Below are 23136 nucleotides of genomic sequence, written 5' to 3' on the forward strand. Positions count from 1 at the left end.
TGGTCTTGGCCACAGCAGTTACAGACACTTGCGAAGTTCTTGTGATTTTGTCTTAAAGATTGACCTTTATTTCTTAAAGTAATTACAGACGGTCTTTTTTCATTGCTTAACTGAGCGTATTTTGCCATTTTCTGCTCCCTTACATTCAGGAATGACAAACTTGGTTTGGGTGACCATTTCATTAAAATTGACAAGATTTACATTTTCATTGGTAAAAATTTAATTTTTGAATGAAATTCACTTATGATTATCAGCTTATATAAGTACACCTATCATATAATTAAATATTAAATGTTTATAGACATGTCTATACAGTTAAAAGCATAGATAATCATGAAAAACCTGGTTTCAAGCACATGTACTCAAACTTTTGACTGTTACTGTATATATACAGTTGTTTTACAACAAAATGTGAAAAAGTATGCTATATATATATATATACACATATGTGTGTTGTTTAAGTTAACTAAATTTTGATTTAAATGATGTCTTCTTTCAAAAGGTGTGTGCACCTGCCAAAGGCTGCTTTTTATTGTTCCTAATATTATCTTGATAAAAAAAAAAACCTTAATTGAGAGAAATGTTTTTTTTTTTTAGTAAAATGTTTTTTTTTTTTTTAGATAATTTTTTTTATTATCCATAGTTTTGCACATAGAGGATACACTATAATGGTTCATACAGTACTGTAGTTAATACACACATTGTTTTACAATAGACCTTTGTGTACGGCTATCCTCATGAGGTAAAATATAACAAGTAGGTTAAAATGGAAAATTACCTGTATGATAATAGTATCCTGGGAGACAGTCAACATGGTTTTAGGAAAGGGAGATCGTGTCTAATTAACCTGCTTGATTTTTTTTGAGGATGCAACATCGATAATAATTGCAAAGCATATGACATGGTTTATTTAGATTTCCAGAAAGCTTTTGACAAAGTCCCGCATAAAAGATTAATTTTCAAACTAAACGCAGTAGGGATTCAAGGAAACACATGTACATGGATTAGGGAGTGGTTAACATGTAGAAAACAGAAAGTACTGATTAGAGGAGAACCCTCAGAATGGAGTGTGGTAACCAGTGGAGTACCACAGGGATCAGTATTAGGTCCTCTGCTATTCCTAATCTACATTAATGATTTAGATTCTGGTATAGTAAGCAATCTTGTTAAATTCACAGACGACACAAAAATAGGAGTGGCAAACACTGTTGCAGCAGCAAAGGTCATTCAAAATGATCTAGACAAGATTCAGAACTGGGCAGACACATGGCAAATGGCATTTAATAGAGAAAATTGTAAGGTACTGCATGCAGGAAATAAAAATGTGCATTATAAGTATCATATGAGAGATACTGAAATTGGAGAAGGAACCGATGAAAAAGACCTAGGAGTTTTTGTTGACTCAGAAATGTCTTCATCTAGACAATGTGGGGAAGCTATAAAAAAGGCCAACAAGATGCTCGGATACATTGTGAAAAGTGTTGAATTTAAATCAAGGGAAGTAATGTTAAAACTGTACAATGCATTAGTAAGACCTCATCTTGAATGTTGTGTTCAATTCTGGTCACCTCGCTACAAAAAGGATATTGCTGCTCTAGAAAGAGTGCAAAGAAGAGCGACCAGAATTATTCCGGGTTTTAAAGGCATCTCACATGCAGACAGGCTAAAATAATTTAATCTGTTCAGTCTTGAACAAAGAAGACTATGCGGCAACCGAATTCAAGCATTCAAAATTCTAAAAGGTATTGACAATGTCGATCCAAGGGACTTTTTCGACCTGAAAAAAGAAACAAGGACCAGGGGTCACAAATGGAGATTAGACAAAGGGGCATTCAGAACAGAAAATTGGAGGCACTTTTTTACACAGAGAATCTTGAGGGTCTGGAATCAACGCCCCAGTAATGTTGTTGAATCTGACACCCTGGGATCCTTCAAGAAGCTGCTTGATGAGATTCTGGGATTAATAAGCTACTAACAACCAAACGAGCAAGATGGGCTGAATGGCCTCCTTTCGTTTTGTAAACTTTCTTATATAACAAGAACAGTGTTTGTAGAAGAAAGTGCATTTAAAGCTGTATTTGACAGCTGATATCACAAGAACTTTCGTTGGATCAAACTCTATATGCTTAACAATGCGGTGTAATGTGCAATATTATTCAATTGACTCTTAACAGCTGGTTTCACAGACCCTGATTAACACTAATCTTTGACTGCCTATTGGTGCCTTTAGATAAAGAAGTTCAAGACTAGTGCTAATCAGAGTTGGTGAAACCAGCAGTAAATGTGTGTCATTTTAAGCCTGGGTTAAGTATGTTTTATATTTAATTATGTTTTAATTGAACACACTGTAATATATAGAACTATGGTTATTGAAACTTATGGCAACTGCCTTATTGATCTGTGTGTGTCTGACGACTGCTGTTGCTCTCCAGGTGATCCATGGCTGGCTCATCATCTCTTCCCTGCTCCTGCTTTTCTTCTTCTCCTTTATCTACCTGGGGTGAGTACACCAGTCACCTGTCCACTCCTCGGCTGTGCTGGCTAGGACTGCATAGGTAGCTGCTTTCTTGCTGGGGGAGTGACAGGATGCAGTTCTAGTGCTGGTAACCAGGCCTTACCTGCAGGGTCACAATCCACTGCAGCAGTGCTTTATTCACAGCAGGGTCACAGTCCACAGCAGCAGTGCTTTATACACAGGCACTACTCTGCTACAGAAGGAAGGCGCAAAATGCTGCATTGAAAAACATCAATTGACCCATTTAAATGCATATAAGCATAGTCATACTAGCTGGAATTGGGTTGGGGGGTTTAATAGGAGTCAAGTGCCCACAGGTTCAGAAGAGTCAGTGTCAGTGAGTGTGGCATGTAAATGCTGCTCATTTGTATTGGGACTCAAAAAGAACCCATTAAGAAGGATCGATTCCTTGTCCATGTAAACATAGTAAATGCCGAAGATTTTTTTTCGTTTCTCTGCTTAACCAAGAAGTTTCTATTGTTTAGTTTGGTTGTTGGGTGCAGGGATATGTATGAGTCTAGAAGCTCGGTCCTTGTGTAACACTCCTCCCCCTGCAGGGAAGTCTTCAAGACCTACAACGTGGGGATGGACTACATCACGCTGGCCCTGATCATCTGGAACTTCGGGGTGGTGGGGATGATCTGTATTCACTGGAAGGGTCCCCTCCACCTGCAGCAGGCCTACCTCATCATGATCAGTGCGCTCATGGCCCTGGTCTTCATCAAGTATCTCCCCGAGTGGACAGCCTGGCTCATCCTCGCCGTCATCTCGGTCTACGGTGAGGCAGCCCTAGTGGCTTTATAGAGAAGAGTCCCCCTTTTATGGAGTACCATAGTACCAAAGCACAGCGACGTGTCTGTTACGCTTACATGGGTCATTTCCAAGTGCCGTCTTGGTCAAAGTCTGTTACTGACTGAAAGCATGTCAGTCAATAGGGGAAGCAGCATCAGTTGTTTGGTTAATGACAGGATGGAAGATATAAAAGGATGGGGACCATTTCACCCACCAGGTGACCCAAGAAGTGCATCACTATCTGAAAGCATGGCTTGCAAACAGATTTATTTTTTAACCTTGTTTGTACCAGATATCATGTTTTAAAGTGAAAATACTATAACAATAGTTTCTTTCAAAACTGCACATGTGAGACCTATACAATGAATGAATGGTACATTTTTAAGGAATAATTGTGTTGGCTACAATCACTCTACACTCTGATATGGCCATGTCTTTGTGTGTTGTCCATGCTTTACTATCTAACCTCTCTTTCTGCTGTAATGAGTTAAAAGCAGAGTTAGAAATCCCTGGATGCAGTGTCTTGGTGTGGAATTGAGTCACAGCCAGGGACTGAGCTCCTGTTCCCTTGAAGCCTCTCTGGAGATGGGAAGGGTAACATCTCGGAGGGTTCTTTTGAGCTAAATCAAAATTTTACATAAACAAAAGCACTTCAAGTAGCATGTCTTGTATACAAGCTCTTCCTATTTGTCTGAAGCAGAATCCACAGCAACAGAGGACACGTAGAACCATACAGCAGAGTTCCAGCAGAGCTTAACACTGAAACACAGTGGTCCCTACTTAAAGGCAAATCTTGTGAAAGAAATATGAATTTCTAAGAGACTGCACAGCGTGTGGCAGGAGTGCTGTGATGTAGGGCGTGTTTGTTTTGTTGCAGCCCTGTGCTTCTGCTGGGTATGTTTGCATTAAAGATACCCGGATGTAACAGAAGTGAGGACGGCTGAATTGCCTCCTGTATCTCACAATCTACAGTGTGTGGAATAACTTCTAGTAACAAATGTCCATGCAAGTTGTAGGCTACATTAGTTAACCATTTAATGGATGGTTTCACAGACCCAGATTAGTTCTACTCTTGGATTAACATGAAATTTATAGTAAAGTAGATCAACAATAGTGCTAACCAGGTTCTGTGAAACCATGAGTTATTCTATAATGAGTTAATAATAATAATAATATTTATTTTGTATAGCGTCTTTCATTAAAAGAAATCCCAAAGTGCATCACATTAAAAAATACATAAAACAATACAATAAAAATGACGCACTCCAGTAAGCCAAAGTATAAAAATGAAGAAAAATTGTAGACCTTGGAAGGGAGTTCCAGAGACGAGGGGCCAAAGAGAAAAAAGCACAATCTCCGATAGTTCGTAACTTTGTTCTTGGCACATAAACAAGATCATTTTTAGCAGACTGCAAGATGCGTTGTTGAATGTAGCAGCAAAGCAGAGCCAGGCTATTCAAGGCCTTGAAGGTCAGCAACAAGAGTAAAGCTATATTTAACTGGTAACCAGTGGAGAGGTGCTAAAACTGGTGTTATATGGTCATGCTTTCTTTTTCATGTTAAAACACGAGCAGCAGCAAACAAGGCATTACATTAGTCAATTCTCAATTAAATGAAGGCATGTATCAGTTTGACAAAATTGACAAAAATGATCTAAGGTGAGCAGTATTTCATAGATTAGAAAAAAAAAAACTAATATGGGCCTCAAAAGACAACGTAGAGTTAAATTTAACACCCAGCTTTTTAAATTCAGACATAGGACTAATCTCAAGCCCATCGATGACCAAACTAAAACTATTTATGCAACTGGTGCAGAGAACCCAGTTAGCATGAAATTCTGCTGCATCCAAGTTTTAATTTCAGCCAGGCATTTATAAAGTACAGAAACAACCAAAGCAGGATAAGGTTTAGTCTGCAAGTAGATTCGGGTGTCGTCAGCATAGCAATGAAAACTAATGCCATGATGATGAATTATTTGACAGAGAAAGGAGCATATAGATACTGAATAAAAAAGGTCCCAGAGTCCTGAGGGACACTAGCAGTAAACGAGCCAACATCAGACCTACAGCCTACAGATAGAACTTGAATCACTGAAGAGCAGTACCAAAAACACCAATATAGTTCTCTAAACAAGGTGCAAAAACATAATTATAATAGTGTCAAAGGCCGCACAGAGGTCTAAAAGAACAAGAACACATGGAGAGCCTGAAGCTGCAGCCATCAATAAATAATTTACCACTTTTACCAACCTGAAAAGGTTCATAGAGCTCATTAGACATGAGTGAAGTTGAGATGCTACCACCAGTTATAACGTTTTTTCCAAACCAGGTAAATTTGAAACTGGCCTGTAGTTGTACAGCACATCACTGTCCAAAATTATTATTTTTCTATTTTTTTTATTTTTTATTTTTTAATAATGGAATAGTAGCAGCAAGTTTGAGGGTTGAGGGAACAATTCCAGATCTCAGTGATTCATTAATAATGCAAGTAATAAAGGGACAGAAACAGGAAACAAGATTTGAGTAAGGAAGTGGGAATAGGTTCTAAAGAACAGGTGGCAGGTTTTAATTTGGCAACTAAGACCCCATTCACACTTGCAATTTAACCCTTTGCAGTCCATTTATTCAACGCTTGCCAGGAGCGTCAGGACCAATTTATTTTCACACGCGCTGTTTAAAGTATATATTTTTTCAGAATAAAACAGGTTTAAAAGGCATTCAATTGCAAAAGGAAACTCAGTACTGCATCTACAGCCAAGCCCCACCCCTTGTTCACTGTATTTTTCACTTACCTCTTTATAGACTTGCATATTGATAAATCCTCTCCTGATTATTAATGCTATCCAAGTCATTATTTTATTACTATAACATCTCAAAAAGCTCTGCAAATATCTGTGATATTCTTTGAGCCTTCTTGTGCCTACATAAGGGCGTAAGAACATAAGAAAGTTTACAAACGAGAGGAGGCCATTCGGCCCATCTTGCTCGTTTGGTTGTTAGTAGCTTATTGATCCCAAAATCTCATCAAGCAGCTTCTTGAAGGATCCCAGGGTGTCAGCTTCCAACAACATTACTGGGGAGTTGATTCCAGACCCTCACAATTCTCTGTGTAAAAAAGTGTCCCCTATTTTCTGTTCTGAATGCCCCTTTTTCTAAACTCCATTTGTGACCCCTGGTCCTTGTTTCTTTTTTCAGGCTGAAAAAGTCCCTTGGATCGACACTGTCAATACCTTTTAGAATTTTGAATGCTTGAATTAGGTCGCCATGTAGTCTTCTTTGTTCAAGACTGAACAGATTCAATTCTTTTAGCCTGTCTTCATATGACATGCCTTTTAAACCAGGAATAATTCTGGTCGCTCTTCTTTGCACTCTTTCGCGAGCAGCAATATCTTTTTTATAGCGAGGTGACCAGAACTGAACACAATATTCACGATGAGGTCTTACTAGTGCATTGTACAGTTTTAACATTACTTCCCTTGATTTTAATTCAACACTTTTCACAATGTATCCGATCATCTTGTTAGCCTTTTTTATAGCTTCCCCACATTGTCTAGATGAAGACATTTCTGAGTCAACAAAAACTCCTAGTTCTTTTTCATAGATTCCTTCTCCAATTTCAGTATCTCCCATATGATATTTATAATGTACATTTTTATTTCCTGCGTGCAGTACCTTACAATTTTCTCTATTAAATGTCATTTGCCATGTATCTGCCCAGTTCTGAATCTTGTCTAGATCATTTTGAATGACCTTTGCTGCTGCAACAGTGTTTGCCACTCCTCCTACTTTTGTGTCGTCTGCAAATTTAACAAGTTTGCTTACTATACCATAATCTAAATCATTAATGTAGATTAGGAATAGCAGAGGACCTAATACTGATCCCTGTGGTACACCGCTGGTTACCACACTCCATTCTGAGGTTTTTTCCTCTAATCAGTACTTTCTGTTTTCTACATGTTAACCACTCCCTAATCCATGTACATGTGTTTCCTTGAATCCCAACTGCGTTCAGTTTGAGAATTAATCTTTTGTGCGGGACCTTGTCAAAAGCTTTCTGGAAATCTAAATAAACCATGTCATATGTTTTGCAATTATCCATTATCGATGTTGCATCCTCAAAAAAATCAAGCAAGTTAGTTAGGCACGATCTCCCTTTCCTAAAACCATGTTGACTGTCTCCTAGGACCCTGTTACCATCTAGGTAATTTTCCATTTTGGATCTTATTATAGTTTCCATAAGTTTGCATATATAGAAGTCAGGCTTACTGGTCTGTAGTTACCTGGTTCAGTTTTGTTTCCCTTTTTGTGGATCGGTATTACGTTTGCAATTTTCCAGTCTGTCGGTACCACCCCTGTGTCAAGAGACTGCTGCATGATCTTGGTTAGCGGTTTGTAAATTACTTCTTTCATTTCTTTTGAGTACTACTGGGAGGATCTCATCCGGCCCAGGGAATTTGTTTATTTTAAGAGCTCCTAGTCCCTTTAACACTTCTGCCTCAGTTATGCTAAAGTTAGGTTTAAAACTGGATTAGGAACTGGATGACATGTGGGGCATGTTGTCAGTATCTTCCTTTGTAAAAACTTGTGAAAAGTAATCATTTAACATATTTGCTATTTTTTTTTTTCTTCCTCTACGATTTTTGCCATTTGTATCTCTTAAACATTTATCTCCTCTTTGAATGTTCTCTTTGCTGTTGTAATATTGTAAAAACATTTTGGAATTGGTTTTAGCTTCCTTAGCAATGTTCATTTCGATTTCTCTCTCGTCCTTTCTAACTTCCTTTTTGACTTGCATTTGCAGTTCGAAGTACTCTTTCTGTGTACTTTCTTTTTTGGTCCTTTTTTAATGCTCTGTAAAGTGCCTTTTTTTGCTGAATATTTTTTTTTATTGATCTATTAAACCATTTTGGCAATTTAGTTTTACATTTAGATTTGTCTACTTTAGGGATATCATTGTTTTGCGCCTCTAATACTACTTTTTGAAGAACATGCATCCTTCTCTGTGGGTGGTTTTCCCCCCCCCCCCTCTATTTTACTCCAATCCTACGTCTGTTAGTCTCTGTTTCATGCCTTCATAGTTTGCCTTTCTAAAATTGTAAACCTTAGCTTTAGTCTTTACTTTTGGGGTTTTAAAAAACACTTCAAATGAGACCATGTTGTGGTCTGATTTTGCCAGTGGTTCTCTGACCTCTGTTTTAGTTATTCTATCTTTGTTATTTGAAAAGACTAAATCAAGGCATGCCCCTCCTCTAGTTGGTGCCTTGACAAATTGTGTTAGGAAGCAGTCATTTGTCATTTCCACCATTTCTATTTCTTCCGTTGTGCTACCCACCGGGTTTTCCCATTTTATTTGGGGGAAGTTGAAATCCCCCATTAGTATGGCTTCTCCTTTGCTACACACATTTCTAATGTCATTGTATAACAGATTATTGTGCTCACCTTCTGAATCTGGCGGTCTATAGCATGCTCCTATTATTATGCCTTTTGAATTTTTGTCTGTTATTCTGACCCATATTGATTCGGTTTTATTTTCTTTGTCCAGGTTTAACACCTGGGCTTCAAGACTGTTTCTTATGTATAGCGCTACCCCTCCTCCTCTTCTGTCCTGCCTGTCTTTCCTATACAGTGTATACCCACAAATATTATATTCGTCCCCATCACTCTCAGACAACCACGTAGAACCTGGAGAAAGTATGCAGTGTAGCCCAGCTAGCCGCAGTACAAATGTCAGACATTGAGGTATCTTTGAAAAGGGCCCAAGATGTAGCCAACCCTCTAGTGGAGTGTGCGGCTACCCTACCAGATGAGGGCAAGCCATCACCATTATACGCAGTTGAGTGTGTCCACAATCCAGTGTGACAGACGTTGCATAGAGAGGGGCTGTCCTAGGGTCCATGTCCCTTGACAGACTAACAGCTGGTCAGATTGACGCAGAGCTCTTGTCCTAAGCATGTAGCATCTGGGCAGAGGCAATTCAATCTCTTATCCTCTCTAAAAGCAGACTGAGGTGGATGAAAAGACTCCAGTTAGGGGGGTTACTGTCGCTCTGGAAGACTGCCTCGTTTTAACGTCTCGCAAGGCAGGGTCTACCACATTAATACGGTAGAACCTGGAGAAAGTATGCAGTGTAGCCCAGCTAGCCGCAGTACAAATGTCAGACATTGAGGTATCTTTGAAAAGGGCCCAAGATGTAGCCAAACCTCTAGTGGAGTGTGTGGCTACCCTACCAGGTGGGGGCAAGCCAGCTCTATTATACCCAGTCGAGAATGTATCCACAATCCAATGTGACAGATGCTTCTTAGAGAGGGGCTGTCCTAGGGTCCATGTCCCTTGACAGACTAACAGCTGGTCAGATTGACGCAGAGCTCTTGTCCTAGCATGTAGCATCTGGGCAGAGGCAATTCAATCTCTTATCCTCTCTAAAAGCAGACTGAGGTGGATGAAAAGACTCCAGTTAATGCAACCCCTCCCTTGGGAGGAAAGCGGGGTTGCTGCGCAGCGACACCCTGCTGCCATCCTCCCAAATACGCATGCAGGAGCTGTGGACAGACAGAACCTGCAGCTCACTGACCCACTTAGTGGAGGTGATAGCCAAGAGGAAGGCAGTCTACATAGACAGATAGTTCAGCTCTATGGAGTGTAAGGGCTCAAACAGGGCCTTTGTGAGAGCCTCTAGTACAATATTAAGGCTCCATTCGGGAAGAACAGCCCTCCTAGGAGGGTGTAGTCACCGTGTGCCTTTAAGGAAACGGGTAGCCAAAAAATGCGCACCCGGAGACATAGAATCTACGGGGGCATGGCACGCAGAGATAACCGCTAGATACACCTTCATGGTTGAAGGTGACCTAGCATCAAGCGGTTCGTGCAGAAACTGCAAAATGACTGGCACAGGGCAAGTGATGGGGTCATGGTTCCCAGCCAGAAACCAAGCTTGAAAATACTTCCACTTATAGGTATATAAAGACCTAGTGGAGTCCGCCTTAGCGCTGTGCATCGTACCCACAATCGCGTCGATAGCCCGCTAGCCAGCGGTACCTTTCAGGGGCCAGACCCATAGCTGGAACCTGCCCGGATCCGTTTGCCAAAGAGAGCCTTTCGTCTGACTGAGGAGATCCAAACAAAGTGGAATCTCCTAGGGCTGGCTGTGCAACAGCTGGCACAGGGTAAAAAACCATATAAGAACATAAGAAAGTTTACAAACGAGAGGAGGCCATTCGGCTCGTTTGGTTGTTAGTAGCTTATTGATCCCAGAATCTCATCAAGCAGCTTATTGAAGGATCCCAGGGTGTCAGCTTCAACAACATTACTGGGGAGTTGATTCCAGACCCTCAAGATTCTCTGTGTAAAAAAGTGCCTCCTATTTTCTTTTTGTCTATCTCCATTTGTTCTGAATGCCCCTTTGTCTAATCTCCATTTGTTCTGAATGCCCCTTTGTCTAATCTCCATTTGTGACCCCTGGTCCTTGTTTCTTATCAGGTCGAAAAAGTCCCTTGGGTCGACATTGTCAATACCTTGTAGAATTTTGAATGCTTGAATTAGGTCGCCACGTAGTCTTCTTTGTTCAAGACTGAACAAATTCAATTCTTTTAACCTGTCTGCATATGACATGCCTTTTAAACCCGGAATAATTCTGGTCGCTCTTCTTTGCACTCTTTCTAGAGCAGAAATATCTTTTTTATAGCAAGGTGACCAGAACTGAACACAGGTATTCAAGATGAGGTCTTACTAATGCATTGTACAGTTTTAACATTACTTCCCTTGATTTAAATTCAACACTTTTCACAGTGTATCCGAGCATCTTGTTGGCCTTTTTATAGCTCCCCCACAGCTGTCTAGATGAAGACATTTCTGAGTCAACAAAAACTCCTAGGTCTTTATAGATTCCTTCTCCAATTTCAGTATCTCCCATATGATATTTATAATGCACATTTTTATTTCCTGCATGCAGTACCTTACACTTTTCTCTATTAAATGTCATTTGCCATGTGTCTGCCCAGTTCTGAATCTTGTCTAGATAATTTTGAATGACCTTTGCTGCTGCAACAGTGTTTGCCACTCCTCCTATTTTTGTGTCGTCTGCAAATTTAACAAGTTTGCTTACTATGCCAGAATCTAAATCATTAATGTAGATTAGGAATATCAGTTCTCCTAGGCCACTTGGGGGCCACTAGGAGAACTGATGCTTTCTCTAACCAGACTTTTTCGAGAAAATACGGGAGCAGCGGTACAGGCGGGAAAGCATACAGAAACACTTTGGGCCATTCATGCGCTAGGGTGTCTAGGCCGAGTGGACCGCCACAGGGGGCAATGTGTCATCTTTGCTGAAGCGAAGAGATCGACCTGAGCTTTCCCGAACAGTTTCCAAATGTACTGTACCGTCATAGGGTGGAGTCGCCACTCCGACTGATAAGGACCAATCCTGGAGAAGAGGTCCGCTGCCCAGTTCACTGCTCCGAGAATGTGCGTCACCCGTAGGGACTGCAGGTTCCTCTGAGCCCATATCAGTAGCATGAAAACTATGCAATGCAACCCAGGGACCGTAGGCCTCCCTGGTGGTTGACATACGCCACCACTGTTGTGCTGTCCATCCGGATCAGCACATGTGTACCCCTCAGCACTGGGAGGAAGTGGTGGAGAGCAAGGGATATCTCTTTCAACTCCAGCATGTTTATGTACAGGGATGTCAAGCGGTCCGACCAGGATCCATGTACCCCTCTGCTTTCCCAGACTGTACCCCAACCCAGGTTGGAAGTCTGTTGTCACCACTTGGCGATTTAGTATTGCTCCCATTTGCACACCTTTGCACAGATGAGAGGGAATCCTCCACCAGTATAGGACTGCTGAGCACGCGTAAGACAGTCAGCCGATGGTGTCTGTCGTGTTTGGCGTTGAGGTGAAACTCACTGAGCCACGCTTGTAGTGGGCCCGTGTGAATCAGACCCAGCTGAATGGCCGAGATAGCTGTGGCTGTCAGACCCAATAGTTTTTGGCACAATCTGAGGGTGACCTTCGATCCCTGTTGAAACAGGGAGAGGCAACCCTGGATAGCTGCAACTCTCTCATCCAGCAAGTATGTGCGCATCATAGCGGAGTCCAGCCGGAGCCCCAGGTACTTAGTGCACTGCACTGGTGCAAGCTGACTATTTGCAGCGTTTATAGGCCCAGTCTGACCAGGTGCTCTGTCTGCCTTGTGGTCCAGTGCTCCCTGTCGTGACTGGGAACAGATCAACCAGTTGTCAAGATAGTTTATTTCTCTGATCCCCTGCAGCGGCAGGGGAGCCAGGATAGCATAGAAGAGGCCGCACAGCAAACACAGCAAAGTGCAGATACTTTGTGCTCTGGACGAATGGGAACATGAAAATATGCGTCCTGCAAGTCCACGGTGGTGAACCAGTCATCTGGGACTGTACTCGTGACAGTTCAAGTCTGAGGAGCTCGCCAGCGGCTTGACCTACCCCATGGAGAGGCATGGGGAGGGAGCAATGTGGCCACCTGACGGGAAGTTTCACGTTCCCAGTGGGATTTTTGCAATATCACCTCCACAGCTGTCCCAAAAGTATGTCCTGGTGATATGGGAGCGTTAAGCAGTGCGGCCTTATCCGCATCAGGGACTCTGGCTTGTGTCAGCCGCAGCGGTTTACGAGCCACGATTTAAGCTAGCTAGGCTCTGGCCAAGGGCTTGCCCTTGGAGACCGGAGATTTGGAGCAGCGTACTGGACAGGAGACGCAACCTTGCGCAGTACGCAGTCCAAATATGCAGTAAGCACACTCGCTGTTTTAGTTAAGTGAGTTGCCTGCACTTCTGCTGTGTAAGCTCGCTTTAAATGCGTCTGTCACCCTGCATTGAGGGTTTGGGCATGCCGGGTGTCTAGCAAGACCACCCACTGGCGGGGCCTTAACCAGGGCCACGATGGTGGAGTCTACCAGGGGAAATCCTGTCAGGCCGAGCTTATCCTCACCTTCTAAGGAGGCGAGCGGTGCGGCCTGTTTTAATACACTAGGACCCAAAGCCAAGCGATCCCAGGAGGAGCGTACTTCCTCCATAAAGTCTGGGAAAGGCAGGAACCTCTGAGGGGGAGGAGCCAGCACCTGTGTTCGGATAATGGACCGGCGGCATCCAGGGGACCTGCAGGAAAGCTGCAGCACATTCCATGAGTGTTGAGACCAAGCTGGACAACAGAGTGGTATTGGTTTCTCAGAGCCAGGCTCTTCCTCAGCTAGGGTCTCACTTACTTGCATTTCAGAGGAGAAAGAAGCTCCATCCCCAGAGGCTGCTATGGATAGCGTATCCTCCTGCACCAGCTGAGTCGAACCTTCCCACCCCCTTGCACTCCCTGGGGGGGGGGTATGGCAATGTGTGCAGTTCTTATTTAAATAAAAGACACATCTGGTATTGAATGAATGTTTGATGAACTCTGTCGCAGCTCTCAACTCAACTTAGTGGTGGCACACGCACTAAACACGTCACTCAGATGCTGAGTGCAAACATACCCCCGTATGTAACAGCACATTCACATCACACTTTTCATGGAGTAAAATTATGCAGTAAACCTGTGATATATAGTAACAGCAAACTATTGTGGACTTTTGTGATTTGTTGCTTTGTCCGTCAAACGTGTTCTAGAGATACTGAGATATATATATATAATTTGACTGTATATATATGACTGTACAAATGTCAGATGTGTTATTGTAATGTGCCAATACAAGTTGATTCATTTGGGAACTGGTGTGTTTTGTTAAAAGATTTTTAAAACTATTTGATATGTGTTACACACACGGTGCATTTAAATCAAAGTGAGTTTTATTTTGCAGGGAGATTCAGCTCACTCATCACTGTAATTTTTTCCTCATAGCTCTCAGATAGGGTTGTCAACAGGCTCCAGAATTTCGGGACACTTTAAGGCAGGTCAGGTTTTTTAACTCGCCTCTCTAAACTGCAATATCTTCAACATGGAAAGTGAGTGTGAATTGCTTCAGCAGTGTAGTGAATGTATTTATTTGTTTATTTGTGGTGGCGATTCTACCTGGAGAGCCTCGTAACAACAATTAAGAGTATTGCTTGAATTATTTTTTTATTTTTTTATATACAGTAAACAATATCTATCAAAATAGTGCAACACAATTTTTATAGATAACTTTGCACTCACCTGCACTCTTTCATTTAACCTTGTAACAGCAGGTAAAGTTTATATTTGCTTAATATTTCTTGCTTCACACAATCCGGCCTAGTCAGAGACTCAGAAAGGCAATCGGCTGCTGTATAGGTCTGACTGATGGAAATGTTCCTCGCAGGCATGTGTGTGCTTTTGGTAACAGCTAAGTAAAACAATTAAATTAATTTAGCGACAGTTCGCACAATTCACACTCACTTTACTGAATGCATTGCAGTTTAGAGAGGTGAGTTACAAAACCTGACTTTTCTTAGTGACCCGAGATTCTGGAGTCTGTTGGCAACCCTACTCTCAGATCAGGTGACATGGGTTGAAACGTCATTAAAGAAAATAGTGGGTTACGGCAAAGATGCAGCTCTCCTTTTTGTAAAGGTGAAGTAAACGGTTCTTTGTTTTGACATTTCTGTTGAGGGGGGAGGTGGTTAGAGATATATTGTGTACATTTCAAACTGAAATTTTATTCTGGGATATATTTCCATTCGGTAATAAAAATACTATGAACTAAAAGGCTCCAAACAATAGATTGTACATGTCCCTTGTAAGTAGCTGCCAGTCTGTTTGTTTTTCATTCAGAAGTTTCTTCTTTTTTCTTGACAGTTTTTTGTAGATTCAGTATTCAGTATTCGGACGAATCTTTTGAGATGGATTCGGTATTCGGCCGAAACCCCAAAACTTGGATTTGGTGCATCCCTACTTTTCGGTCACATATGTAAAGGTGCCTTAAACTGCAAATGTGAACAGGGTTGCAGACCTAAATATGCAGCGGCCCTGGGTCAGCACAGTAGTGTGAACGGGGTCTAATTCAGACAGACCCAAAGACTACAAAATCAGTTAAAACAGTCCCAGTGAAAGTAGGAGGATCAATAAGTAAAGCAGCAACAATGGGTGAAGACACAATTTGAAATCTAATATTGTCAATTTTCTTTTGAAAGAAATGCAGGAAACTATTGCAGTGATCATTAGATGAAACGATTGCACTGATCATTAGATGCCTCCAAAGAGACATTACCCACTGACTCTAGCATGTGATGAATAGTAGGAGCCTAGGATTACCACAGCCTCCTTCAATAAAGTTAGAAGTAGTAAGGCTTTAGCTGACTTCAAAGCAGTGCCATAAGCTAGTTGATGTTACTTAAAATCCTGCATGTGAACAGCAAGACCAGTCTTCCTCCATAAATGCACACATGAGCGTCCTGCTGCTTTCATTGAGCGTAACTCAGCAGTGTACCAGGGAGAAGAGCGACAATTATACAAAGCATGTATTTCAGGAGCAAAAAACTCAGAGATGTTGCCAAGAGTATGATTATAAAGCTTGACCATATCATAGTTAGAAAGTGCTGCATTTTGCAAAGCATATTCAAAAGCTCCAGACTAACTCTGTCCCCTTCAGTTTATTCTAATCGAACCAATTTTGTTTGGGCAGAGAAGCCAACAAAACAGACTTTACTGCTAAGTGAACGGAGTTGTTTTGCGCTTGAGTGTGATGTGAATAAAGAAGGTGCTCAGCCCAAAGGGTTAAAAAAAAAAATACTGTTTTATTCCAAAAGAACTGTACTGGGTTAATCTGGAAACTAACAATATGTGAGAAGGTGAAATGCAACAAAAGCAGTAAAAACTTGAAACTGCTTTTCCTTTGATAATGTCATGATTAGGTTTTCTATAATTAGGGTGCAAAATGATTTCTGTTATAAGAGGCATCAAACACGCGACATATTAACATTATAAATATAAAAAATAGAAAAGTGTTGTTTAGAATGCTGTGTACATGATGTACATTTTGACAAATCCTTAGCAGTGATTGGTGAATTTCTTCTACCTGATTTCTAACTGTTTTTCACCAGAGGCACAACATGCACTGTGATTCCTTTCTGGGCCATTATTGGATATGAGCAGCTCTCAGGATGCAGTTCAAGAATTTATTGACTATTGAAAAACCTAAAAATGTCTGAAAACAGACACTGAAAAGGGGAATAGATAAATCCTGAAAATCTGAATCCCCAGTTATAATGCATTCTCCTCCAAGCAGAGGTTTTCTTGTGTGTTCTAATGCTGTTTGTTTCTCCCCCACCCCAGACCTGGTTGCAGTGCTGTGCCCCAAGGGTCCCCTGCGGATGCTGGTGGAAACGGCCCAGGAGAGAAACGAACCCATCTTCCCAGCGCTCATCTACTCCTGTGAGTCAGCCGGGCTGGTAGGAGAAAGACACTCAACTGAGGTTCCGTTCACAGTAAAGCAGAGAGATGGGTGGAGGTTCTGTTCACAGTAAAGCAGAGAGATGGGTGGAGGTTCCGTTCACAGTAAAACAGAGAGATGGGTGGAGGTTCCGTTCACAGTAAAACAGAGAGATGGGTGGAGGTTCCGTTCACAGTAAAGCAGAGAGATGGGTGGAGGTTCTGTTCACAGTAAAGCAGAGAGATGGGTGGAGGTTCCGTTCACAGTAAAGCAGAGAGATGGGTGGAGGTTCCGTTCACAGTGCAGAGAGATGGGTGGAGGTTCCGTTCACAGTAAAGCAGAGAGATGGGTGGAGGTTCCGTTCACAGTAAAGCAGAGAGATGGGTGGAGGTTCCGTTCACAGTAAAGCAGAGAGATGGGTGGAGGTTCCGTTCACAGTAAAGCAGAGAGATGGGTGGAGGTTCAGTTCACAGTAAAGCAGAGAGATGGGTGGAGGTTCCGTTCACAGTAAAGCAGAGAGATGGGTGGAGGTTCCGTTCACAGTAAAGCAGAGAGATGGGTGGAGGTTCTGTTCACAGTAAGGCAGAGAGATGGGTGGAGGTTCAGTTCACAGTAAAGCAGAGAGATGGGTGGAGGTTCAGTTCACAGTAAAGCAGAGAGATGGGTGGAGGTTCCGTTCACAGTAAAGCAGAGAGGTGGGTGGAGGTTCAGTTCACAGTAAAGCAGATAGAAGGGTGGAGGTTCCGTTCACAGTAAAGCAGAGAGATGGGTGGAGGTTCCGTTCACAGTAAAGCAGAGAGATGGGTGGAGGTTCCGTTCACAGTCTATCCAGGAAGTTAGGGAGAAACACAACCTAGTGGAAACACTGACATACAATGCCACACTGACCCTACCATGTTGATTCTCTTCCATCAGCTACAATGGTGTGGTTGGTGAACATGGCAGACACAGACTCAGAGTCACGGAAAAAGCCTGCCCTGAATTCCACTGCACCGGAGAGCCAGGGTGAGTTCAGGCTTTACCTCTAGTCTGAAGAGCCACCATGCAGCTGTCTGTTTCCACTGGGGCAGGTAAACAAGACAGCGTCGCAAGGTTTGCAGTTTGTACTTTGCTTGATTGACAACCTGGAGGTGATACCGGAAACTGAATTACTAATAGAAAAATGTGGTGTTGTGTTTTTAAAAATAGATGTAAAAACTTTTTTATAATTAGTTAGTTATAACCATTGAGTAATGTCTTTATAATGTAGTCATTGTAAATGTTCTGAATCCATGTGGTCACTGCCCATTTTCATACCAGCAAACTGTTTAACTTGTACGTTGTTGAGACAAAAAATATATTGTATAATAAATATCCTACCTACCTACCTACCTACCTACTTGACTTCCCCACTTCATAACTCCAAGTCATATAAGGTTACACCCAACCAACAATTGAAGGATCAACATGACTACTGAATGACCTGTTTAAGGTAGTAAGAAACAAGTCGGATGGAGGTAGAATCTCTGTAACACCACTGTTGAGCTTTTATGAGACATTATCATAATTTTATTTAATTTAGAAAAAGTGGAGCAAACAGTGCACTGCAGCAAAAAATGTACGTAATCCAGCCCTTTGGCTGTAAAACCACTACTTTTTTTTTTTTTTTTTAATTATATAAATAAAGTTGATTGGTCCATTCACATATATGTTTAGAAACTGGAGGAAAAAAATTGTAGTTATAACTATTTGTTGAATAAATATGACTATACTGTTGTCTTGTGGCTCCTAGCAATTTTATAGCTGCTAATGTTGTGATTACCTCGAGTAAAAGGGGTAGAACTTTCATTCTCTCTCCTCCCAGCTGCACCCAGCCAGTCTGTGCCGGGACCGGATGATGGAGGCTTCACCACAGACTGGGAGGTGCAGCAACAGGAGACGCTGAGGCACATGGAGTCCAGTGAGGAGGCACGCAGACAGGTGCAAGAAATGCCCTCGGCACGCCCCCCTGTCATTCAGAGTGACGACTCGGAGGAGAGTGAGTATTGAGCAAGGGCTCCGGGGACACAGTACACTTGGGACCTGGTAAAGTGTACAGGAATATGGGATCAGTTCAGGTGTCCATGTTCCTGGCAAACTATATGAATAATGTACACCAAAACTGGTCCAATGGTCCCAGCTCTGGCCCTCAAGATCCAGGACTGTTTCAGTTAAGTCCTAAATTAGGTCATTGACCCATGGGCCGTTTACTATTGATGGTTTTACATGTTTTTGGTTTTTTGTTTTGTGTTTTTTTTTAAATATGCTTCACCATGCTTTGACTGTGTTTGGCAGTGTCCCTCAGTCTTGAGAGGTCTCTCTCAAGCAGATGAGAGGCTGGTGAAGTTTTGGCATTTTAATTATGTGGGTAATTTGTTTATAAAATAATATTTACTACATTTGTTTACTACAAAATATGCTAATTTCTGGAAGACGCTGACGGGATAATGTGGAGAAAGATGGATTTCTAAGACACTGCGCAACGTGTGGCAGGAGGGCTGTGATGCAGGGATCGTTTGTTTTGCTGCAGCCCTGTGCTTTCTCTGCATAGCAGTTTTTTTTAACAGAAGTGAGGACAACTGAACCACAGCTTGTTTGAGGAGGTGTCAGTATCTAATGAACTACATTCCCAGTGTGTGGAATAAGTTTGTCACAAATGTCAATGCAAACTTGTAGCCTACATTGGTTGAACCATTTAAAGTCTATAATGAATAAGTAGGTCACCATGAAGTAGTTTCTCAAATATGCATAGGAAGTGCTAAACAAAGCCTGTTTAATTGCAAGTGAATAAGCTGTTTTCAAATCTTAAAAAGTGAATGTACTTGGGTATGGGCACCTCCACTATCCCCTTGCCAGGATCCCATTTGGAATAATGCTGTCTGTCTCCTCACAAGGCTAAAATGAGGTATTTTCTTTCCTTGTCTGATGCTGAGAAGTTAATTTATACTTTTATTTTGTCCAGACTTGACTACTGCAATGCCTTATTTGCTGATCTTCCACGTTTATGCTTTATCACGTTTGCAGCTTGTTCAAAATGCAGCTGCTAGGGTTCTCCCCAGAACAAGCAAGATCATGTAACTCCTTTGTTGGCCTTGCTGCACAGGCTTCCAGTGTGTTTTTAGAATTGATTTTAAAATCTTACTATTGACATATAAAGCACTACATGGCTTTGCACCAGAGTACCTGAGAGGTTCTGTCCCCATAAGTCCTCTGTGCACTTTAAGGTCAGCTAAAGCTGGCCTTTTGTGCCTCCCAAAGGTAAAATTGGAAAGGAGAAAGTGCATTTAGTTATAGAGCCCACAGATTGTGGAACTCATTGCACTTTTCTATTAGAGATGGTGCTTAAAGATTAAAGACTTACTTTTATTGTCTAGCCTTCTTAACCTGACTTTAGAAATATAATTTTCTATTTATTTTACTTGCCTTTTTGTGTTTTTCATCTCATTTATTTCCTGTTTTCTTCAACTGTTAATATTTTGTAATGTTTTTTTATTGTTATTATTTACTGATATTGTTTTAGTATAATTATGTATTGCTATTTTGTAATTTTTTTTTATACTGCAGACTTCTTTGTGTTTTAACCAACATTTAAAGCACATTGCGATACTATGTTATGAAAGTTGCTATATAAATAAATAAAATTGGGGGAGTGCGGGGGGGGGGGGGGGGGGGGAGCAGTGGAGTCCTGTCTTATGGAAATACGGTTTTTAATATGGAAATGCCTCGGTCCAGTTAAGATGGGAAGGTGACACATTGTTATGGGCTCCCATCACAAACAGTCGGGGAGTGGGGCTGCACTTACTAAACAATTTGTTCAGACTCTTCTGTAATTATACTAAATTAACAATTACATTACTTTTGTCATTCCAGCTCCATTGAACTGCTAATTAAGCATGAGCGGAGCTTGTATGAATTTGCAGATCCGTTGATACAACTGTATCTCATAAACAACTGCAACATTCCAGTGTTTTGGAAAGTCCTCTAGCTAAATCTAACGCCACTCTTCCTTTATCACCTTGTTTTTAATCTCTTCCACATCAGTGGTGCACAGCTGTATTCTATGATTCTCTCAATAAAGTCCCATGATGGATGGTGTCCTGTAGAAATGAACCAATTCACGGTCATATTGTTTTTTTAACTCAGCCATGGATGGAAATAGGACTCCCATTGCATAGCAGTTTTACTGATTCCAGGTTTTACTATAAGCTTGATTAGCCACAGTGTATAGGTAAGAAACTCAGGCGTGTCTCATTAAACTCATAGTAAAACCAAGAATGGATCAAACTGCTATGCAATTGAAGTCTTATTTTCATCTCTGCATATACAGGTATTTACTTAATGTTTACAAACCATTTGGTATCCTACCTATAAAACCCCTCGTAAGTCAAAAGACACTTGAAGCCCTCTTAAAGCCCAGTGTAACCTGGGCGTGATTCTGCCAGGTGCTTGTGCTCACATTGTGCTCTCTGTCTCCAGGGGGGGTGAAGCTGGGTCTGGGGGATTTCATCTTCTACAGCGTGCTAGTGGGGAAGGCCTCCGCCACAGCCAGTGGGGACTGGAACACGACGCTAGCCTGCTTCGTCGCCATCCTCATCGTGAGTCCCTCTCTTCATTCCTGAAACTTTAGTAAAATGGGCCCTGCTGTGTGTACCAGGTGCAAGGGAGTCACTGTTTGTCTTTATAAAAGTAAGTATTTTAACCGAAAGGTAGGTCATGCAGCAAGACACCTGATCCTTATGTTTTAATTGTTTAGTTTTGAAAGAAACACAGGTATTTCCATTTTAAACATGACATCTGATACTGCACTGGGTTTAATATGACATTTCTCTCTGGAAATGTCATATACTAGCATTTCCCTGGTAATTTTATTTCAGCAATGTCTTCTGGGTCAAAACATGTTACTGGGTGAAGGCATGTCAATAAACAGGGAAGCAGCTCATTGGTTATTGATGGGAAAGAAGTCCCTGAAGGGGTAGGGACAGTTTTACACTTCTTGGTCATGTCACCTGAAAGTGCAAGACTTTGTGAAAGCAAGGCCTGCAAACAGAGATTTCTTTGAATGGTGTAGTACCAGATATCATTTTTTTCAATGAAAATACATTGCTAAAATGTCCCATTTTAGATCTGTATAGTGAATGGATGTGCAAGGTGTGGACAATTAATAGAATTGTTTTGTTAGCTTGGAACATTTTATAATTATTTTTTTTTTTTTTAAAGCTGCAGTTGCTTTTAAAATTGCCAATGCAAGGAAAGCATACAGTAAAGACAACCCAGAAAGTGCATAAAGTACCAATTAAAGTTAAATTAAAACACACTGCAAGCCCTACTAATTGATGCTGGATCTCTGCTCCTCTTCCCCTCCCAGGGTCTGTGTTTGACCCTGCTGCTCCTAGCGATCTTCAAGAAGGCTCTGCCCGCCCTGCCCATCTCTATCACCTTCGGCCTCGTCTTCTACTTTGCCACAGACAACCTGGTGCGCCCCTTCATGGACCAGCTTGCCCTTCACCAGTTCTACATCTAGCGCTGGCTGTCTGGGACTCTGGGCACCTGCCCCCACCACACTCAAAACAAAAAGAAAGAAATTAATGCGATCAAGTTAAATGATATGATACTGGAAAAGGGAGATGCTGTCCCCTCCCAGTACCCCCTTTGTTTCCCCAATCTCTGTATTCCTGGAACTTCCTTAACTGGGAACAGTTTGTTCAGCCAGTTTGGAATGGATTCAAGACTATGTGTGCTAATCCCTCTCCTCCTAACTCCTCTAATAAGCATTAAAAAAGTAATTGTACACAATCTGAGCCTTTTTTTTCCTGGTGCTGTTTCATGTCGAGTCTGCATGGGGAAGGATTGGACATTGTCGGCTCTGTACATAATTGCACTTGCAAGTTCCTTGGGACCTGGCCAGTGTAAAGAAAATATTGAGGTGATTGGGAGCCTGAAAGCATTAGTCCTGTTGCATTATTCCAGCTCTCTATCAAGCTGGGTTAGGCTGGGGTGAGCGAGGTTTGTCTACTGCAGTGAGAAGGGGTTTGGGCAGAAAAGCAATTGCTGTAAATAATCGACAGCCGGTTTAGATAGAATTCCTGACTGCACCTTTTGAAATATCCTGTACCTATCAGGTTTTTTTTTTTTCTTCCTATGTAATAATAAAAAAATACAAATTAAAAAAAAAAAAAATTGGGAAGCATTTATCATTAAGAATTTTTTCACAATTACATTTTTCATTTCAGTTAGCTCAATAGAAATGTACAGTGGAGCATAGGATTACTGAAGAAACCTAACTCCGGAGTGAAATTAAGCATTACCTCAAGATACAGTAGTGTGCTTTCTGGTTATGCATATAAAAACCTGGGGATGTGAGTACAGGTTTATCTTATCTTTTGGGAAATTAATGGATAGAAATTACACTTGTGACAAGTCAATACATTAGCAGGTGTTTATTTGGATACTTGTCAAAGGACCATTAAA

The 23136-nt window shown here is 41.5% G+C and overlaps 1 protein-coding gene across 1 annotated transcript in view; it reads left to right on the forward strand.

Annotated features, from left to right (window-relative positions):
- LOC121329794 (presenilin-1-like) overlaps window positions 1-22461 on the forward strand; it is a 53894-nt gene extending 31433 nt beyond the window's left edge. The window contains exons 5-11 of the mRNA XM_041275608.1: window positions 2433-2500; window positions 3073-3293; window positions 16554-16652; window positions 17566-17655; window positions 18494-18667; window positions 21145-21263; window positions 22034-22461. Of these exons, the coding sequence (XP_041131542.1) occupies window positions 2433-2500; window positions 3073-3293; window positions 16554-16652; window positions 17566-17655; window positions 18494-18667; window positions 21145-21263; window positions 22034-22189 (927 nt within the window). The 3' untranslated portion in view covers window positions 22190-22461. The remainder of the gene's footprint in view (window positions 1-2432; window positions 2501-3072; window positions 3294-16553; window positions 16653-17565; window positions 17656-18493; window positions 18668-21144; window positions 21264-22033) is intronic.
- The last annotated feature ends 675 nt before the right edge of the window (window positions 22462-23136 follow it).

The sequence above is a fragment of the Polyodon spathula genome, chromosome 17 (assembly GCF_017654505.1).
Source record: "Polyodon spathula isolate WHYD16114869_AA chromosome 17, ASM1765450v1, whole genome shotgun sequence".
Taxonomy (NCBI): domain Eukaryota; kingdom Metazoa; phylum Chordata; class Actinopteri; order Acipenseriformes; family Polyodontidae; genus Polyodon; species Polyodon spathula.